Source organism: Phyllobates terribilis, unplaced genomic scaffold (genome assembly GCF_046119375.1).
Source record: "Phyllobates terribilis strain yellow unplaced genomic scaffold, ASM4611937v1 Scaffold_8__6_contigs__length_399053987, whole genome shotgun sequence".
NCBI classification, from domain to species: domain Eukaryota; kingdom Metazoa; phylum Chordata; class Amphibia; order Anura; family Dendrobatidae; genus Phyllobates; species Phyllobates terribilis.
In genome coordinates, this window is record NW_027362768.1 from 381,361,940 (window position 1) to 381,383,152 (window position 21,213).

Consider the following 21,213-nt stretch of genomic DNA (forward strand, 5'->3'; position numbering starts at 1 on the left):
GCAGCCTTTACGTGGAATAGTGATGCAATCGCTTGTGTCACAACTAGCAGTGAAAGGCTTCCAGCTCTGCAATCTGCACATGGGGCATCAAGACTCCTCCGGTGGAGATTTTCTAGAATATTGCATTTACAGAATCATCCGCACGACTCCTACAGAAATGGCAATGATCCCTCCAGATTACCCCAACGTTAAGCAGATCCTTTTGCACCAGGGGAAAGACTTTTGCACCACATGTTAATTTCTTAAAAGGCTTAGGCTTGTGGCTCTGAAGCCCTATAATAGGAGATGGTCACCCAACTTTCCCTAAATCCTGAACGGCCAGTTATGCACCAAGCCATCTCCTAAATCAACCAGGTAGACAGTTGCTCAGGAGTCAGAAATGAGGAGGACAATTTGGGTGCAGGTTTTACATTTACGGCTTTTTCTAAGGCAGCGGACTCCAGGGGTTGCAAGACAACAACTCTCAGCTTGCACAACATTAGTGATGTATGTTCAGGGGTTGTAGATTTGCAACGTCCAAAAGAGTCCTCAAGTTGGAGATTACAATGAAACCATTACTGGGGATTTGAGAAAATATTCTGTGACAAAAAGGTATAGGAAACCCAATATGACCCCAATGTGAATGGATGATTCTGCATGGGCCCCTCAATGTCCTGCATGGGCCCTTCAATGTCCTGCATGGGCCCGACCCTTCTTTCCTCCTTCTTACCCCATTTTCACAATGACACAAGCTCACAATTTTGCATCCTCATCCCCTGCGTCTCTCGGCGATGCTCTCCAGTTCACCCCTTCCCACCACTTCCTCTGAGCAGATGCATCTTAACCACAAAACAACTCACTTCTAAGTAAAAGGGGCTGGAAAAGTCCCGTGGTCACAAACTTGACGCCCAGACACGGGGGCGGACGGCTGTGGAAACATGAGGGGGAGCGGCGTGCAAACCACAGTGACCGTAGCCGTGTCATAGGGACGGGTGACAAGGCCGGAGCATGTGGCACGCAGGTTGTGCGAGCGACCAACGCTGCCTGCACCTAGGAGAGATTTTTATTTATTTTTTTTTTTGCATTGAGAAGTTTCAAACACCTATCCCCCAAAAACGTGCACCGCTTATTGCACAGAGCGGCCCCCAGAGTCTCTGTGCTGGAGCAAGTCCATGAGGAAACTGCACAGAAGGGCTTGGCTGACCCCCACAACCACCACCCCCATCATCTCAGCTGCTTTGCAGGAAGTGGATTCCACAACCCCAGAGCTGATGAGAAATCCACAACCTAATCCGGTCAGCTGATCCACCCACCAGATGATTCAATTCTTCGTAACTAGGAAGATGTCGGTTCTCCTGCAGAGTCTGAAGTTTCCTCCTGATCTAATCGTGACCCCCCCCAAACCACAGGAGACATGCCCCTTAACCACTTGAAAGGCTGGAATGAAGGAGAAATCCCCCCACCATTGTGCGGATCACAAACCCCAGCAAGTCCTGGGAATTTAGAAATGTATAAATGAAGGTTCTCAGATTTAATATTCAGACATTTGTAAGTAAAGATCCATTTCTTGGAAAGTTTGGAATGAGCGAATATATGGCATCCATTAAAGTGCACTTGACGCGTCTCGTATGTCTGCGGCAATATCTGGCCTGCTCCCATATGACTGTATAACCGGGCAGACAAGGAAAAAAAAAAAACAAAATAACCCAGCTTTACTAGGATCCTGAAAAAATACCACAAAAAAAGTAATAAAAGTTTGCTTTTAAAGAAGACCGCTTAATCTAAAAGGCCCCTGAAATAAGGCAGTGTGTACATAAGGCATTTTTCATCAGTTTTCTCCTCCGATGACTGTCTCTAATGGTCATTGGTTTGAGCTCGTGGCTTGAGGCTTGTCGCCTCCCATACAAGCACAGACACTTGGGATAGCGGCTCTCCCTTCTCTATGAAGCTCATGTTCAGCAGCAGCATGGAGGCCATTATACAGAATTACTGAGAAGTGTAGCTGCGAATCCAAACACTGAGGCAAGATAAAATACTAACTAGAAAGCTGCAGCATAAAAAGGGCATTATAAATTAATGCTGAGCAGTGTAGGTGTGGATCCATCTCTGAAGTGAGAATCTCTACAAGGCAGCAGCATGGAGGACATACAGCAGTACTGAGCAGCGTAGCTGTGAATCCAGCACTAGGGCGAGATAAGCGCCTACCAGAAAGCAACAGCAGCATGGAGGACATTTCAAAGTCTTGCTGAGCAGCGTAAGTGCAAATCCAGCTTTGGTGTGATGTAACACTTACTAGAAAGCAGCTGCATGGACGACATACAGAATTACTGAGCAGTGTAGCTGTGAATCAAGTCCGCACTGGGGTGAGAAACTAAAAAGCAGGAAAATTGACCACAAGCAAGTACTGAGCTGTATAGCGGTGGCCAAACTTTTTTTTTTTACTTTTATGTGGGAGAAAAAAAATGTAAAAAAAAAAATGAAGTTTCTGCTACATGTGAACAGTCCCATGGACTAACTGGTTCTTGTGTTCTGTTCAAGTTTTTCACAGGTGGGAAAAGTGAAAAATACACATCAGGCAAGTCCTTACAGCAAGAAATCAGCAGCGCAGATTGTTTCCGACTGCTCACTCTGCTCCTTCCCATCCCCTCTCCATAGATAACACGGCAGCTGTAATGTGATCCCTCAGTGAGCTCTTAAGCCCCCGTCTCACATAGCGATATCGCTAGCGATATCGCTGCTGAGTCACGGTTTTGGTGACTCACCAGCGACCTCACCAGCGATGTCGCTGTGTGCGACACTTTGCAGCGATCAGGCCCCTGCTGTGAGGTTGCTGATCGTTGCAAAGTGTCCTGGACCATTTTTGGTCGTTGGCCTCCCGCTGGCCAGCACACATCGCTGTGTGTGACCAGCGGGACCAACGATCTGGCTGGTAACTATGGTAAACATCGGGTTACTAGGGGCACGCGCGCACTTAGTAACCCGCTATTTACCATGGATACCACTCTGCTACTGTGCGCGGAGGCTCCCGCGCACCGTAGCAGAGTGGTATCCATGGTAAACAGCGGGTTACTAGGGGCACACGCGCACTTCGTAACCCGATGTTTACCATAGTTACCAGCCTGCTCCTGCTTGCAGCAGGCTGGTAACGGGAGCAGGACATCGTGGAACGATTCTTTCCACGATGTCGCTGCTCCCCTGATCGCTGGTGAGCCTGCCTGTTTGACAGCTCACCAGCGATGTATTAGCGATGCAGCAACGATCCCTGACAGGTCGTATCGTTGTCGGGATCGCTGCTGCATCGCTTAGTGTGACGGGGCCCTTAGTCTGTGTTGTTTGAAGCAGGACAGCTACTAAATGCCTCAGTCACTAAAATCTAAGGGTGGAGGGGCGAGCGGAAGAAATGGCTCATAAGTGGAGAAAAGTAGAGGACTCGGAAAAACTTTGTAATACAAGTTATTGATGTAGCCATAGTTTGGTGAAACGACAGCGACCGCGTAGCTACTTGCTGGTCAGACGCTCCAGATCCAAAGTCAAAAAGCATCAACCAGTTTTCCTGCATGGTGGGTACAAGGAAGCATCAAATAGGGAAGAAAAAACAAAACTAAACTGTCCCTTCACACCCAAGACCAGTCCCCATCGATTGTATGGGATATTCTGTAACACTACGATAGTCCCCTGCCCCCATCCTCCAAGACATCGGAAGCAGCCACCTGTAGAGGGCGCTTCACCCAGGTGACCGGCCTCTTCCTCCAGCCTCACCTTTATCATTTCGGCCACGTAACTTTCCGGTCCAGTGTATTCTGTGGAGTCTTTCACTTTCACCAGTACAATAAAAAACAAGTAGTGCCACATGTTATGTTCCTCCTTAATGTGCTCTTCAAACGTCACCGTTTTATTGTCAAACTTATCCCGTTCCAGCCCTGCAAAAACAGGAGAGGGTGAGAAAAAATAAATAAAAGTTAGGAATTTATTTAAATCCATAATACTATGATTAGGAGTCCAGTGGGCGGTCCTAACCGCTAACCAACATTCTCCACTAAATGAATGTGCATGCAGACGGAAGTCACTGAGTAGGACCGCCCACTGGACTCCTGTGTGTGCACAGGACTCCCCTGTACTCCTGTGTGTGCACAGGACTCCCCTGTATGTCTAGGACCGCCCACTGGACTCCTGTGTGCACAGGACTCCACTGTATGTATAGGACCGCCCACTGGACTCCTAGTCCCAGTAATAGGCATTTTAATTAATAAAATACAGTTTATACTGGATTAAATTCCCACAAAACTACATATAGAACTGGAGCTGAACACATATGCAGATTGAAAATGGAATACTTATTAAATTTGATGGGTTCCCGTTAATGCAAACTGAAGTGGGACTACAAATAATGGATTCCTCCTGTCCCAGATATCAAGTAACAGAAGCCGCAGGTCCTGCTCTACACTGACTGCACCGACTGATGCTGGAATTAGGGGTCCAAATGCAGAAATCACCACCGGCATAGTTTTCTGGCAAATTAAAGGGGAATTCCAATCCAAGTCAGAGGGTCACAGAGTGGGCGCAATAAAATCCGACCCACCACAAATGTAACACGTAGTCTTCAACACTTCCTCTTTCTTCTGCTTCTCGCTCCTCAAGTCAGCAAAAGTGTCAATGATGACTCCAAAAATCAAGTTCAGCACAATGATTATCACCATGAAGAAGAAGAGCAAATCGTAGATTACACGTGCCGCAAACAGAGGTTCCTGGGGCAAAAAGGAAGGACATGGGAGAGGTCCACCACAAATTTATGGTCCACTCAGTTTTGGAAATAAAAGCATAGTTTTATGACCATTTACCTCTTTGGAAGGTTTCCGGAGAACATCTCCAACACCACCGCCGCTTCGGAGTCCGTGACTAAGGACAGTCACTATGCACATCAGTAGGGTCTCACAGGTGTGTTCTTTCTCCTCCTCCTCCTCCTCTTCAGGATCCTCGGAGACCTCTTCTGTACAGACACATTGACTTACACTGGGAAGTTTCCGAATCTTATTTCACACACACACATCCAGGTTTTCTTTTTCTTACCTTGGGTGCAGTTGTCTCCCGATTCCAACCGGCAAACTTCAGGAAACAAAAGATCTCGGGCCATCGAGCTTCCAGTCTCTGGAACAGAAGAAATCATCTCAAGGTTGCACAACTACCCTATTCTGGTATCTCGATCCTCCACCATGTTGCTGCTGCTGCTCACCCGGGAAGGTTGTCTCATTCGGCAATCTATCCACTTCCAGTATAAAGTCATCTTTAAAGAAAAGGTATCCCACGATGGAGAACAAGTAGACCAGAATCAAAGCCAGGACGGCGGTCAGGATGATGGAGCGGCCATTCCTAGTCACACTCTTAATCACGTTGAGTAGGGTCTCCTCCCGGTACACTAGATCGAAGAGCTGAGAAGAGGTGGCAACATTAGGACCTCCAATAAAAAAAAAGGAAGATCTCACTATGGGACCTCTGATCGAAAACTCACCAGCAAACTGTAGAAGAATTCATGTACAAAGACCCCCATAGCACAGATGAGAAGATACAACAGATGGTAAAGAAATTCTACGTCCAAGACCATTGCCCCATAACCTCGAGTAAAGGTGCCGCGATTTCCCACAAAGCTCGTAAGGAAGATTATTTTATTGCACACCTGGGGAAGAAGTGTAAGAAAATGAAGGAGTATAGGCTACTGTTAAAGTCTATAGTTCTGCAGGACCACACGGACAGAGCAAATCTAACACCTGCATTCAATATTTCCAATTTGCTTAGTCCTGGCCTGGAAGCCATTTATGGGGAAGGTTGTCCCTACCAAAAAACACTTCTTTGGCCATATTATCCCCATTTCAAACTTTGCAGATGTTTGGTACAAAGAGCCAAAATCACATGGACCAAACGGAGCATCTACAGAAAGTTGTCTACAGGCAACACATGTCCATCTACTCTTCTGATCTGGGTTCTACCCGCCGAGACTCATAAAAAGAGGTCATAACTCACATTAAAAGCCCCTAAAAGAAACAACGTAGGTTGGAGACCGATTGAGAAGATGAGGCGCAGGATGGTGGAAGCAATCAAAGCTCTGATTCCATGTGGCTTGGGAAGGACAATGACTATGGCTAAAGAAACAAGCATGGCCGTCCAGAGTAGACCTGAGAGACGGGAATCCAGTGTTCCTAGAAAAATCAAAGAAGAAGTAGTGTAGGAACCATCATCTAAACACAGTCTTAGCTTCAGAAATAAATCGAAGTCCAACTAACCTCCTCGTACACCAACGAAGGGGTAGAAAAATGCAACAAGAAGATTCATGAGCACAGCCAGGTTGAAGGAGATGCTGCTCCAAAAGGTCATGTTTCTAGAACACCAGTAGAGGACATGCTGCGCTGCAAGACACCAGACATGGGTGATGGTTACATTCAGAAGACAACCTCAGCCAAAGCCAACCACAGATGAAACCAAAGCCCCAGGATAAAGCCTTCCAGTGAATCCCACGACTCCACACCCAGGAACTTACCACTGACGAACCTTTTAAAAAAGGTCAGGTTACAGATGATCGGCAATCATGAAATAGGCCAATTAGATACGCAGATAGTTCTCTGCAGCACGTCACGTTTACACAAGTCGATGTGCTGCAGAGAATGGCGACTTAGGATTTTTAAGCTGGCTTTTTCATCTGATTAGCTCTGCTTGTTCATCAGGTGATAATCTTGCCATATAACCAGGCTGCCTAACAAGCGTTCCTAGGAAAGCCCTCTGCTGATAAACTTGCAGTAAATCCAGTTTTGGTCACTCGACCAACTCTTCTGCTAGATCTCATGACTTCATGCCTAATTGTTTACTGTGATAAGTCTTGGCAAATTATAATCCTTCCACCATCTCGTAGATTGAGACTTTGTGCCTTCCTAAGGTTTGGATGGCATTGGTATGAAGACCCTTCTATTGAACCACAAAATCAATGACTTAAGACCACCTACACATTAGAGGGTAGGCAAAACCCTACAATATCGACTAGTTAGGCCAACAGTAGGGTTTAGGGGGCACCAGCAGACCGATTGTGGCTCATGTCCAAGGTCAGACTGCATTGTTCTCCGAGATAAGCCGGGAGCCAAGGTGTCAGCCAGCGCCTTTCTCAGAGCACCAAGCTGAGCGAGCACTCCAGTGTATGGGAGAGGTGGTTGTCAAATGAAGAATCGTTCGGCTGACGGACATCTAATGTGTATAACCAGCCCTACCATGGACAAACTGATATGATCCAGTAGATTATGAATGGAGTAGTCAGTGGGGGTTCCTCCTTTGGAAAGGAGTCAAGATCATAACTCTACAACCGAGGACTTATCATTGAGGAACCTTGATAGGTGTGAAGTCGGGAGATGCACTAGAAGAGTCGGTCATTAACCCAACTGCTCGCTGTAGATGAACCCTGGCATGTTAACCAACTTCCACATGATTTCATGACTCCTTACTCAAGAACTTCCCCATGTCAGGAATGCAGAAAAACTTTTCCACCCTCTACCAAGCCTCTTGACTGATCCATTCTTCATGGCAAGTCATTGGTTGTAGTCAGAAGTATATGGAGGTTCCTCCATCAACTAGATCATGACTTCTGATTTCTAGTGGTTTCTCCCACCTTCTACTGATCTCACGACTCTGCTCCCAGTGTATTACCATATCTTGGCAAATAGCAAACAGATCCATCTGAGGGATCTCACGAATCCTCACCATAAAAAAGGGACCTCAAGTCAGAAAGACCCTTCCATGAACCTCAGCGACTCCTCACCTCTCAGCTTTTTTTGCCAGTTCATTTCATTGAATAGATCTTCCGATCGTTGGAAGAAGTCATGGATCTTGCTTCCTTGCTCATCTCTTTCCGTTGTGTAATAAACTCGCAGTTTTGACTCCTTAGTAAGAAATTCGCATATACTCGGCACAGGGAAGACGATCTGCTCCATCGTCCGGTCAAGCCGTACAATCTGGGGGGGTGATACCAAAACACTCGGTCAGGATGTGGACCCCCTTGGTGGGGCAAGTCTATGAAGGTCCTTGACGCTCTCCAGTCTCACCTCTATCTGAGCCGTATGTTTGGCATAAAATTCCAGTGCCTCATCGCCGTCCCCAGTCTGGACCCCCGGTTTCAGCATGTGCTGGAGCTCCTTGTTGTGCCGTGCAAGCTGAAAAATGTAAGAGAAACCACCACCATGAGCCGTAAGTGGTCACCAAAGAGACAATCACAGCAGCGATGCAGCCATAGAGTAGACCCCACCTTAAAAAAAAAAAAAAAAAAAAAAAAAAAATTCTTTGAGCAAATCATAGACCTCCGAGCCGATATTGTGGGGCAGAGTTCATGTTCGTGAAAACTCCTTAACTTTTGGGGGGTCTCCTAATAGAACAGAATTACCCCTTAAAATCTGTCCCATGGTTTTAGATACAAGTCACTCTGCTGCATCGTGTGAAAGGAAAGGTTTTGCAAGATAAAAAACTTAAAATTAGTTTTCTTTTTTTTTACCGTAAATAAAGTTGGGACTATAACGGGCACCACGCTTCTTCTTTTAAAATAGCAGCAGAAACCAGAAGTAGAGAGAGTGAAACAGAAGCCTCTCCCCGAAATACAGTGTGTAGGACAAGCTCATTACATGGGAATCAGGAGGAAAGTACAGCAGGGGAGGGGGGGGGTCTTCTCTCACCTTACCCCCACCTCTTAAAATCTGCACTTATTACCCCCCCCCCTCCCCCCCAAGAACAGCGCCCCCCAGGTCTACACGTTGTGTGCGGTATTGCAGCTGTTTCATATACTTCAATAGCGAAGAGTTGCAGTACCCTGACAACGTATAGACAGGTGTGGTGCCATTTCGTGGATGATTTTTTTTTTTTTCCCCCCAATCCTAGACAGTCCCTGAAATTATTTTTTTTTCCTCTGCTTGCAGGCAGCGGAGCCATAGGAGAGGGGAGGATTCTTGTATATGGCTGATCGTGACGAGCACAGATCGGCCTCAGTTCTTGCTCAGTGCAGCAGAGTTCCTGTGCGATCCCTGGACGAGCGCCCAGCGTGGAAGCGTCTGTGCCCGTGTGTGGCCGGGCATGCCTGACGCCATGTGCAGCGAGCTGGCACACACACCCACGACTGACAATACTAGGACACCGTGTCCATGGGAGGAGAGGCGGCCGCACACCGCTCTGCCGCTTTACACAACAGCCGCCACCTCGTGCCCTTATACAAAAGGAAACCCACCTGATGGGCCAGGATGTAAATATTGTGGCCCACATTGCGGGGGGACGCAGCGTGGTCCTCGCTGCCCTCGGCATCCTCAAACTCCACCTCGCCCTGCAGATAAGCCTTCTTTATCACCTCCACCTGAGGACGACAGACGCCATTACTGGAGGAAAAAAACGCAGAAAAGCAAAGAAGGAAACAAAGTAGCAAAAAAAAATAAATAAAATAAACAAATCTGGAACATTTTGTTACATTAGAGAATTGTCTGATGTTCAATATTTATGGATATCGCAAAGGACAGAAAAGCCGAGGAGGGAACAAAGTATCACACGTGGGATACGGCACACAGGCGGCTTAGATACCGCAGCTCAGCAGTCAGGATCCCGTGATGGGCTTAGCTACATTGGCTTAGACAGCATCTCAGCAGACCGCATCACACGCTGATTAAACTATATAGTTAAGTTGCTGCCTTCTGTATCTAGATGCAGTTTTTAAAGCCACTGTCTGCTGTATCTAATCCATGGTGCATGAGGATACGGTCTGGCTTAGCCAATGCAGTATCTCAGCACAGCGTTCTGTACAATGGATTAGATACCGCATGCAGCGATTTAGGATTAATGAATGATGGATTAGATACATACAGCATCTGTCTGATGAGATACTGCATTGGCTCAGACCGTATTCTGCATCATGCACAGTGGATTAGATACAGTAGGCAATGGCATAAAAACAGCATCCATCTAAACCACTGCCTGCTGCATCTAATCAGGTCATACCATCTTCTGAGATGCAGTTTTTGCTAAACCAATGTATCTAAGCCCATGGGAGCTACTGTGTGTGCCAAACCATACAGTATCACATATTAGATGCAGCAGACCATAGTATCAGTATACTGAGCTGATGTATCCAAGACTAGCAGGCTGTGATACATTATCTGTACCCAAGACGAACACGTAATGCTACATTCTTCTGCGTATAAACCTACCGCTTATGTCTTATATACACAGATTAGCAGACACTAGTATCACAGGTTATGCTTAGATACAGAATCTCAGCAATATGTTAGATAGCCCCATGGGTGATACCATCTGCCAACAATAGGATTAGATACAGTGCCTTAAATACACTGATGAGATGCTGTATCCAAGCATAACATACTACAACAGTCTGCTAATCTGCGTACACAGAACCTGTGCGGTGGCTGATACGCGGCAGAACGTGGCGGCACACGTTGTCTCGGGTACACAGATTAGCAGATTGCAGGGTCAGACGATACGTTTAGATACGCAGCTCAGCCAGTGGGATACTCCGGTGTCCCATCACATAATCTTGGAGAATATGAATCTGACATTTCCGGATGTCGTTACGTCACCATGTACGCCCGCACCGTCTACATACAGTCCACGGCAGCGGATACAAAGCCTGCGACCCTCCCCTCCAACAGAGACCCCGGGATGGCACCCCACACCGACTGGGACGGTCCCCACCCCCAACCAGGACCAGAGTGGACCCTCCCAGGACCGGAGACCAGAACCGGAGTGCTTAGCCCCCCCACTCCCACCGACCAGGACCAGAGTGACCCCTCCCCACCTCCTCCGACCACCCCCGCAGGACTCACCAGCTCCTTCGGCCTCATGTTATACAAGATCCGCTCTGCGTTCTCGCTGTCGTGCCGGCTCTCCATGATGGCGAGCAGCAGCTTGGAGGCGTTATTCTGCAACACAAGACACTATGTCACCAACAGGCGAAAGCTCCGGACCCTTCCCCAATACTCCGCGAGCGAGGAGGACAAGGCGCCACATACGTCACTCAGGCTCATAGGAAAGCTGGGTGACAAATCACACGACCATCACGTCAGCTGTCACCCGGCTCAGTTATTGGGGGGAGTAAATGCAACTAAAATGTCCTCTGTGCATTCTCTACAAAGCGTTGGCTGGGGGGTCGTTATGTAACCCGCTCCTTCACCACCCCCCGGGTGCCATCTTGGAAGAATAATTGCCATCAAGACTTTTACTTGACTCGCAGCTAAATTCAGGTGATTTCCAGAAACACGAGGAAATGCAGAAATACATGAGATAGAAGGCGTGCAGGTGACAGGTAAGGACAGGATGGCATGTAGGGAGGGGGAGGGGAGGACGGGCCGAGGGCCAAGGGAGGCTTTGCTTGCAGACGAGGGCGGCTGCTTGGAGTCACTTTAAGGTCTTTTCTTCGCCACGTCCGCTGGCGGCAATGCCCTCGCTCTGCGGACAGGTATCATTACAGGTTACATAACAGCCGCATTGTGCCAAGCGCCGGCTACGCAGACGCCGCGGCCCAGATCCTGTTTAGTAAGAAATCCTGAACCTGACGCTTCTGCCAAGGATTTAATCGGCTCATTGAGAAGCAGCGGATCAGAGGAGCGGCACCTGTACAGTGTGCCAGGGACAAGCAGAAACGCCATCATCTGCTTTATCTAAATCATCATCAGCACAAAAGAGAAATAATAATGCACTTTGTCTATTTTGTGCCAATTTTTATTTATTTCTTTACCACCCCCAAATGATAAAGCAATGCCGAAATTCAGACTCATCCGGACGGAGAGAAGTTCCCACCTTGAGCTCCAACACCAAATCCATCCTCTTCCTCCCCAGGGGGTTTATGTCGTTCAGGATCAGGGCGGTGATGATATCGATGCCATTAGATTCGTGGGTCGCTATGCAGTTCTGCAGGTGAAGAGGCGATGCTGTTATTACATGGGGGTACAAGCAGGAGGGCACAGCGCCAGGGGGGGGGGGGGGGGGGCACAGCGCCAGCTCTCCAGGCACACAGTGTGCCGGTGGCAGCACCAGGTGTGTCCCAGCACCCGGAGCAACACGTTACATAACAGCAGAAGTTACACAGAGTTCCAGGAAATCACCCGACACGTGCACCATGTCCCGGTGTCAGCCCATTATGTAATCCACCTGCACGGAGGCGCGCAGGATTGGAGAGCTCGGCAGCCAGTGACATCTAGGAATCAGCGGCATCATCACCTGGTTCTCGTGGCACGGCCCCTGGCAGTACTCGGTCAGGCTCTCCAGCGTCTGATTAATGAGGGCGACGTTCTTCTCGTTGATGTAGAGTCCCAGGAGGCCGAGGCCGCCGGTGGTGCTCCCACAGATGCAGTCAAGGAACTGCAGGGTCTCGCACACCAGATTGTAGTTGGTTTTGTTATTCTGGCAGCGCAGGAAATTCTGGAACAATGGAAGATTATAATATAGTGTCCTCGTCTGCATGCAGAGTGCACTGTCCCTGCTCCTATAAATGCCCAATTTTCTCCAATTCCCATTCAGTTGCATGGGTCATATACACCGGCGCACACCCGCTCGCTCACAATTGGTTTCTTCACCAGTGCAATGTTGCGGATCTCCCACCGTGTGCACATTTATCCCCTCCCCCACCCATCCACATACCGATCTGCCCATTTTGGCCCCTTCACCTGTAGGTCCCGGTTGTGGTTCTCGCAAAGCAGCTGCAGAAAGCGCAGGATCGGCTGCATGATGGTGATCACGGAGCTCATCTCCAGCTCGTCTCTCCCCTTCTCTGAAGAGCCGCCATCTCCAGCAGAGAAGTGATCGTCGGGGTCGGCCTCCCGGCGGAAAGTGCTGAAGGCCTTCTTGGTGGCCACAGAAGCCTCTAGAAGCTGTTCCTTGGCCTCCTCTGTAATTTGGCTGCTGGCTTCTCGAGCTACAGAAGAAAGTGGTAGTAGTGGTAATATCCTAAACCTTTACATCTGAAATAACATAGGTTACCGTTTACTGTATGCAGCTCTTATGCAGAGTAGTAACAGACTACAAACCAGCCCTGTGTAGTCAGACGCTGCAGTCACTCATCTGCGCCAACTTTGTAAACTCTCTAAAAGTTTTCATTGTTTATTGCGCCAAAACATCAACCACAAAGACGGTTCAATGAGTCAACACCCGCGTAAGACCATGAAATGGCCGGATATCTGCTCCCACCTGTCTTCCGGTGGGGGGTCTCCCGCTCAGACTGCTCCTCGTCCCTCTTCTTGCTCCCCAGGTCACTGGTATTTACAGTCACGGTCGCTTTAATTTCCTGTTGAGCAACTTTCATCCGATCAAAGAAAACTTTGAAAAACTTCTCCGACTTCTTGTCCTCCGTCAGCCGGCAGAAAAAGGAATGCTGCAAAGTGAGGAGACATCAGCCAAAGTCAGCGCAACGTGAAGGAACGAAGAAGGGTGATCTGCCGGGATAGAGGCATACGGATCATCAAGTGTACACCATGAGGGGCGACATTAAAAAGGGATGGGCTCTTAAAGTCCCTCTGCTGCAACCTCCTGAAGTCAGGTTATTAGTAAGGAGAGGTTCAGTCTTCTGAGATTCCGGATTACCAGGTAGTCAGAAGTCTGAAATCTTGGATTCTAGATTATAAAAAGTTGTCATCTTGCAGTAATAGAGGAGATCTAAAATCAAAACTCCCAAAAAGAGTGACCAATGGCTTCTATATGAATGACAACTACTCCCATCTGGTAAAAAAGTGATTAGACTGCAGATTAGTTCTAGACAAGTCAGAGATTTGGATCCATTTATAAAAAGTGTTAAATGTTGTCATGAACAGAGGGCTGGGACTTGTAGTTCTCCACTTTCCATTGCACTGACCTAGATGGAGAGCGAGTCATCACACCTGCAATGTTTTCTAGGTTGGAATGTGCGACGCCTTGTGGTCACGTGACTCCTCGCCATACAGGTTTATGGATCCGCTAAAGTAACCCTTTGTGCAATCTGGTCCTTGGAAGCCGAAACCGATGTGTGGACAATCGGCGGCAGATCGCGAGTGTGGTCCATCAATGTCAGCATGGCGGAGGGAGAGTAAGGGGGCCGCCACAAGAACGGGAGGGGACAGCAGTACAGAGACGGCACCACCGAATAATGGAAGCAATCCCCCCCCCCCCAATATACTGGTCACAGAACAAATGCCAGCGTTACCAGCGTTCACAATTCAATTCTGCCCAATTTTCCAAAAACCTCAGCTTGCACAAGTGCAGAGAGCGGATAGAAAGGTCTCAGGAATCGCTAATATTGTATCAGATTTATTCCACGGACTTTACACTGGATACATTATAACAAAACATCAGAATCTGGACACAAATGTAGCAAACGAATCCATGGAGAGTATTAGGTCTGAACGGGGTTTTATCCTCTGAATGTTCCCATTCACTGACCGCAAGCACAACCCTTCAGGGTATTTAGGAATAGAAAACAAAAAAAGTTTAGTAGAAAGTTGCAGAACTTTTTTCACTACACGACAATCAGACTTCATTTACCCCCCTCGTCATGTGATTGCGGGGGAGGAGAGGAGCTGCACGGAGGGTGAAAGGAATATACCAGACACCTCTATAAACAGGAACAGAAAATCCAAAGCTGCCAGGATCTCTTGGGGGGGATAACAGTCGCCATGGAAACTGCCTCTGTTCCTGGCTGCAGCGCTCTGACGCAGGCAGCACAGCCTGACACAGGGGGAGAATGAGGCCAGCAGCTCATTAAATCTCCTGCCCGCAGCCAGCGGATATAAATAGACCTTATGTAACCTCCTGCTGCCGCCTGCGGAGCGTGCACTCACCTAGCCGGCCCCTCGCCGGGACCCCGGAACCAGGAGGAGGACAGGGGGGGCTTACAAGTATTATTACAGACTAGTAATGGCACGTGTTACATTGCAGCCGATGATCGAGCTCTGGGCTCTCTGACTTTTTTTTCTTTCAGACCCGTTGGAGACTCTGTAGTACCTCTGCTTGCTGTACTGCCCCCTATATATTATAAAGAGGATTGCGGCAAGCTTCATTCATTGTAAGTCAGGAATAAAAAGCACTTCTTGCTCCACTCACATCCAGAGCTGCATTCTCCTGACCTTCGTACATTTCCTACACCAGCAGGGGGTGACCGTGAACCAACAAAGAATGCAGCTTTGGATGTGAATGGAGTAGAGACTCCCATCCAAGTCAGGATACTGTCTAAAGACAAGGTCCCCCGTCTAACCTGGATCGTGGTGTTGCCCCCCTCGAGCAGCGCGATGGCCAGGAGGATGCTCTCGTGGAAGACGCGGTCACTGGTCGCGTTCATGATCAGGTCGATCACTAGATCGGACGCCCCTTCTTTATCCAGATGGCACTGAACATCAGCCAAGCTCATCTCTCCACGGCTGAGGCTGACCGATCCTGCGGAGGCTCCGGGGGGGGGGGCAAAAAACACAAGTGTAAGACAAAAATAGTAAAAATCCCACCCGCTTCCCCCCACTAAACTCCTCCTTACCTCCACTACCGGATTTACCGCCACCTCCAGGACCGTTCCCATAGATTGTGAGACTCTCCCGTCGTCCGCCATGCCGGATGTTCCCATAGTAACGGTTCACCAAAATCACTCGCAGAGCTTCGCCCTGTGAAAAGTAATGGCAGCCATTGCATAAGTGATGGCACCCAGATGGGGCAGGCACCAGACACTACAGATGGTGCAAAATAAGAGTCCAGACTCCAGTAGGCATCCGCTGAATGACCACCAAGGGTGTACGGACCAAGACCTACTACAGATATGGGGGGACAGTCAGCCATCCCAAATGCCAAGGAAATGGGCAAAACTGCTCAACATGACTGAACCATATAAACACCACAGACAGGACCACGACCATACCTACCCGCCGAATATCCTGCAGCTGCCTCAGCGGCTGGACCTGGACAGAGTCCTGGGACTGTGCAGAGAGCAGATGTAGAGATGTAAGACCCCTAGAGAGATGCCCATGAGATGGAGGGGGTGGAGATGGAGGGGGACCAAGATGGGAAATTCACCTGTAATCCAGTGCACACACCCTGACCGTGCCCACCAGAACGGGGGCCTCACCATGACCACCAGAGCGGGGGCTGCCCCGTCCCCTACACAACACCATTACTGCCACAGTAGGCTGCATAGATGGGGGTCCCCTGTAATTCTACCATCTGATCATGATGTAGACGCTCGTTCCCAAGTCTTCTTGCCCCCAATGCTGTCATTCTGTCAGTTATCTGAGAGAGACTCATTGCTATGGAAATAGACCCTGACAATTCCAAGCAAGAGACTGGTTGCTATGGAAATAGAACCTGACAATTCCAAGCAAGAGACTGGTTGCTAGTGATACAATGTAACAAGCTCAGACAGCAGCTGTGGGGAGGGGGGGGCTGCAGGCCGTCCTGATCATTGCTCATCTTAGACCGCGGCCCGAGACTTCACTAAAATTAGATTAGGGTTCATTTACCGCATTACTTGAGCGCCCCGTGTTCCAGTCAGACGGCGGCGGCGCATCATCAGACAGGGCAGAGAATTCTGGAAAACCCCCATAATGGGAAGAGAATAAAAGACCGGGAGACCGGATGCAGGACCTGACCGCAAATGTAAGGAACGAGATGAGACAGGAATGTGAGCGGTGATGCAAGAAGGTCACCAGGAAGGCGATCACCAAACACAAACTGTCCATGGGAGGATAAAAAAAAACAAAAAAAACCTGAAAATATTTAAAAAATATCCAATTAAATTCTTCCAGGACAGGAGAAAAATCAAACATGTGATTAGAAGAACGAGGAGCTGCCAAGCGACAGGAACGAGAGTAAAGCAAGGGAGCGGGCGCCGGTGCCAAGCGGTGCAACTGCCAACAGTCAGGAAACTTCCCAACGGCCGTCCCTGCAGGACACATGGATGAACAGACTGGCAAATATGGGGTTAAACTGCTTTTTTATTTTACTTTCCCCCTTTTACTAGACTTAATGGTTACAGTTAAAAAAAAAAAAAAAAAAAAAAAACAATTCTCCAATTTAAATGGGAGGGCGGCAAAGAAGGGGTTAACCTCTGGCCAAATCAGTGAATCAGCAGGAAAGTCCCTTCCACAGAAGAGGGTGGGAAAGGAACATCTGGACCTCCGGGGGATCAATCGTGGGTAGAAGCCGCATCAGTGCCAGCAAGGTTTCACCCACCGGAACTGCGCTGCTAGACTCAGCACGTCTCCATCCTGGCAGGGGGCCAACTACCACTCTCATCAGCAGAGAATGTTGGGATTAGGAGTTACATTGCAGGCACAAAACTGGTGTGCAGAGCAGATCTGTAGGTTACAGCAGAAAAGGTGCCCCAGCTTCCCCAGATCCTGCATGGCTGAGCCGATCGTCAGGTGCGTGCACCAAGTTCACATATGTCCCAGCTTTCCCCAGATCCTGCATGGCTGAGCCGATCGTCAGGTGCGTGCACCAAGTTCACATATGTCCCAGCTTTCCCCAGATCCTGCATGGCTGAGCCGATCGTCAGGTGCGTGCACCAAGTTCACATATGCCCCAGCTTTCCCCAGATCCTGCATGGCTGAGCCGATCGTCAGGTGCGTGCACCAAGTTCACATATGCCCCAGCTTTCCCCAGATCCTGCATGGCTGAGCCGATCGTCAGGTGCGTGCACCAAGTTCACATATGCCACAGCTTTCCCCAGATCCTGCATGGCTGAGCCGATCGTCAGGTGCGTGCACCAAGTTCACATATGCCACAGCTTTCCCCAGATCCTGCATGGCTGAGCCGATCTTCAGGTGCGTGCACCAAGTTCATGACCGAAAACTAATGATTGAGGCGATCGCCCCGTAATGGCAAAGTTCTCCCTGGCTATAAACTCTAAAGTGTTTATTGTTAATTAGCAGTGAAGGTCACAGCAGTGCGGCCGATTCCAGGAAAAGCAGAGTTATGTAATGGGGTCAGGATTGGCAAAACATCAAAAGCAGCAAGAAGACAGAGTGCTGCCTCTAGTGGGCACGGACAAGATGGCAGGAAAAGACCATGGTGCTCAAGGGTTGCAGCTGAAAGGAGACCCCACTTACAATGCAACTTTAAAAATAATTTAACTCAATAAATTTGCTTTTAGACTCTAGTCACAACCAAAGCTGCGTACACAATCTTGAAGGTTGCATGGCACAAGTATTGCTATGTGGGAGTCTTGCAATTTTATAGCCTCCAACAATGCACTGCTTTTAGGCACCGTGCCAGTTGCAGTTATGTGAACGCTGCTCTGGATGTGACTGGAGAACAAGACCTGAAACCGCCCAGAACGAACAGGGAAAAAAAAAAAATTTGCAAGAGATTAGAGCAGTCTAATGAAGTGACTGACTCTTGCCAATGAAAAGCTTATACTCCAGTCACATCCAAAGCAGCAAATCAACACTGTCTACAAGCGGTGCATTGTGGGAGCACAGGCAGACAAGGAAAAGCAGAATATAGAGGATTGTCAGCTCCCACAATGCATTATTTTAAGCTTCATGGAGGATTGCAGAGGCTGCTCTGGATGTGAGTGGAGAAGAACAAGAACAACAACAAGAACAACTCCCAGCTGAAATGGGACATTTATTTAGCAAAACGTGTGTTTTTGAAGCAGTTTTTTTGCAATCCACACACTAAAAAAAAGGTAAGAGCGAGACTGAAGCAAAGCCTCCTGGGACATAAACATGCCTTTAAGAAGGTGATTTGCCCCTTTAAAATTATATTTTACAGCATTGAGGCTTTAACAGAAAAAAATAAACCCAACATTTGCAATCACGGTATAGAGTAAGATCTGGCGGAGCTCGTCACGCACGAGGCACATCATGCCTCCTGGATTAGTCATCCGGAGAAAAAGCGGAAACTCGAGGCCGACATCCCCCACTGCGAGACTTTGCACCCTTATTTCCTACAATGGAAGGTGAAGCAATATTTACTAGGAGCCTGTGACCTCAATGAGGCAGAAAAGTGCAGCGAAGCAACAAACGCCAGACATGTGAGCAGACCTCAGTGCATCGCTGACAGGAGGGCGAACACTCACTGCAGAGCCGGCCCTTAAAGATGGAAAAAAGGACGCCGGCCCTTTAAGAAATTAGGAACAAAAAAAGCAAAACCCGGGAGGTTTGTGCGTTTCAGCGTCATTAACTAAAAAATATTGTATTTTCCTGAACATTAGGAAATGTTACACATTAGGTCCCTGGGTAATTCATAACCATTTACAACCCACGGCCACAACTGCGCCAAGCGCTCCCAGCACGGGAAACGCGAACTCAGGCTAAACGCCATTAACCAAGGGGAAAACAAAAACACATTAAGATCTCTGCATCCGGTTTCCCAAGATTATAAACTGCGGCCAGAAGGCTCAGAGAAAAGAAAAAAAAAGATATAGAAAAAAGTGCGGCAAGTTCCCATAAAGTTTAATCTTCCATGAAAGCTGCACGGCGAACACCCCCCGTCCCCTCCTCTGTCACCAAATGGCCAAACGTTCCGTCCTATATTTATTCCCACCTGTCCTGACACTCAAATAGACGTCTAAAAACAGACAGACAGGTTACAATGCGAGAGCGACACAGCAGAGCCGGCCGGATCACACACCGCACGCAGAATAACCGATCTGAGGGGCCACGAGAGGCTGCAGGTCACCAAGACCACCTAAACCTAACACCCCCCCAACCTAGAGGACACAGGGTGTGCTACTAAAAATCACACCAAGAGGAGTGCAGAGGATACATCTAAAGGGCAATCCCAGTCACTACTGATCAGCTCCGAATATAACTACTATAATACTGCCCCCTATGTACAAGAATATAACTACTATAATACTGCCCCCTATGTACAAGAATATAACTACTATAATACTGCCCCCTATGTACAAGAATATAACTACTATAATACTGCTCCTATGTACAAGAATATATCTACTATAATACTGCCCCCTATGTACAAGAATATAACTACTATAATACTGCCCCCTATGTACAAGAATATAACTACTATAATACTGCCCCCTATGTACAAGAATATAACTACTATAATACTGCCCCCTATGTACAAGAATATAACTACTATAATACTGTCCCTATGTACAAGAATATAACTACTATAATACTGCTCCTATGTACAAGAATATAACTACTATAATACTGCCCCCTATGTACAAGAATATAACTACTATAATACTGCCCCCTATGTACAAGAATATAACTACTATAATACTGCTCCTATGTACAAGAATATAACTACTATAATACTGCCCCCTATGTACAAGAATATATCTACTATAATACTGCCCCCTATGTACAAGAATATAACTACTATAATACTGCCCCCTATGTACAAGAATATAACTACTATAATACTGCCCCCTATGTACAAGAATATAACTACTATAATACTGCCCCCTATGTACAAGAATATAACTACTATAATACTGCTCCTATGTACAAGAATATAACTGCTATAATACTGCTCCCTATGTACAAGAATATATCTACTATAATACTGCCCCCTATGTACAAGAATATAACTACTATAATACTGCCCCCTATGTACAAGAATATAACTACTATAATACTGCCCCCTATGTACAAGAATATAACTACTATAATACTGCCCCCTATGTACAAGAATATAACTACTATAATACTGCTCCCTATGTACAAGAATATATCTACTATAATACTGCTCCTATGTGCAAGAATATAACTACTATAATACTGCTCCTATGTACAAGAATATAACTACTATAATACTGCTCCTATGTACAAGAATATAACTACTATAATACTGCCCCCTATGTACAAGAATATAACTACTATAATACTGCCCCCTATGTACAAGAATATAACTACTATAATACTGCTCCTATGTACAAGAATATAACTGCTATAATACTGCTCCCTATGTACAAGAATATATCTACTATAATACTGCCCCCTATGTACAAGAATATAACTACTATAATACTGCCCCCTATGTACAAGAATATAACTACTATAATACTGCCCCCTATGTACAAGAATATAACTACTATAATACTGCCCCCTATGTACAAGAATATAACTACTATAATACTGCCCCCTATGTACAAGAATATATCTACTATAATACTGCCCCCTATTTACAAGAATATATCTACTATAATACCGCCCCCTATGTGGATGGGTTGGGGTTGAGCAGTTTTCAGATTGGACTGGGATTGCCCTTTGAATTTCCAGAGGTTAGGATGGA

At 47.4% G+C, this 21,213-nt stretch overlaps 1 protein-coding gene across 6 annotated transcripts in view; it reads right to left on the minus strand.

The window, feature by feature from the left end:
• Nucleotides 1-21,213, minus strand: part of ITPR1 (inositol 1,4,5-trisphosphate receptor type 1) — an 84,454-nt gene that overhangs the window by 3,383 nt on the left and 59,858 nt on the right. For 2 of the 6 annotated variants that reach the window (XM_073645037.1, XM_073645035.1), the window contains 19 exons: nt 15,867-15,920; nt 15,488-15,611; nt 15,215-15,402; nt 13,180-13,363; nt 12,660-12,907; nt 12,214-12,414; nt 11,794-11,904; nt 10,821-10,916; nt 9,221-9,343; nt 8,055-8,162; nt 7,772-7,964; nt 6,255-6,377; nt 5,995-6,170; nt 5,486-5,650; nt 5,210-5,405; nt 5,047-5,124; nt 4,818-4,966; nt 4,559-4,724; nt 3,739-3,899 (listed from right to left, as the gene is read on the minus strand). In XM_073645037.1, the coding sequence (XP_073501138.1) occupies nt 3,739-3,899; nt 4,559-4,724; nt 4,818-4,966; nt 5,047-5,124; nt 5,210-5,405; nt 5,486-5,650; nt 5,995-6,170; nt 6,255-6,377; nt 7,772-7,964; nt 8,055-8,162; nt 9,221-9,343; nt 10,821-10,916; nt 11,794-11,904; nt 12,214-12,414; nt 12,660-12,907; nt 13,180-13,363; nt 15,215-15,402; nt 15,488-15,611; nt 15,867-15,920 (2,844 nt within the window). Of the gene's footprint in view, nt 1-3,738; nt 3,900-4,558; nt 4,725-4,817; nt 4,967-5,046; nt 5,125-5,209; nt 5,406-5,485; nt 5,651-5,994; nt 6,171-6,254; nt 6,378-7,771; nt 7,965-8,054; nt 8,163-9,220; nt 9,344-10,820; nt 10,917-11,793; nt 11,905-12,213; nt 12,415-12,659; nt 12,908-13,179; nt 13,364-15,214; nt 15,403-15,487; nt 15,612-15,866; nt 15,921-21,213 lie in introns of those variants that run through there. The other 4 variants (XM_073645039.1, XM_073645038.1, XM_073645036.1 and 1 more) reach the window with 3 other exon arrangements.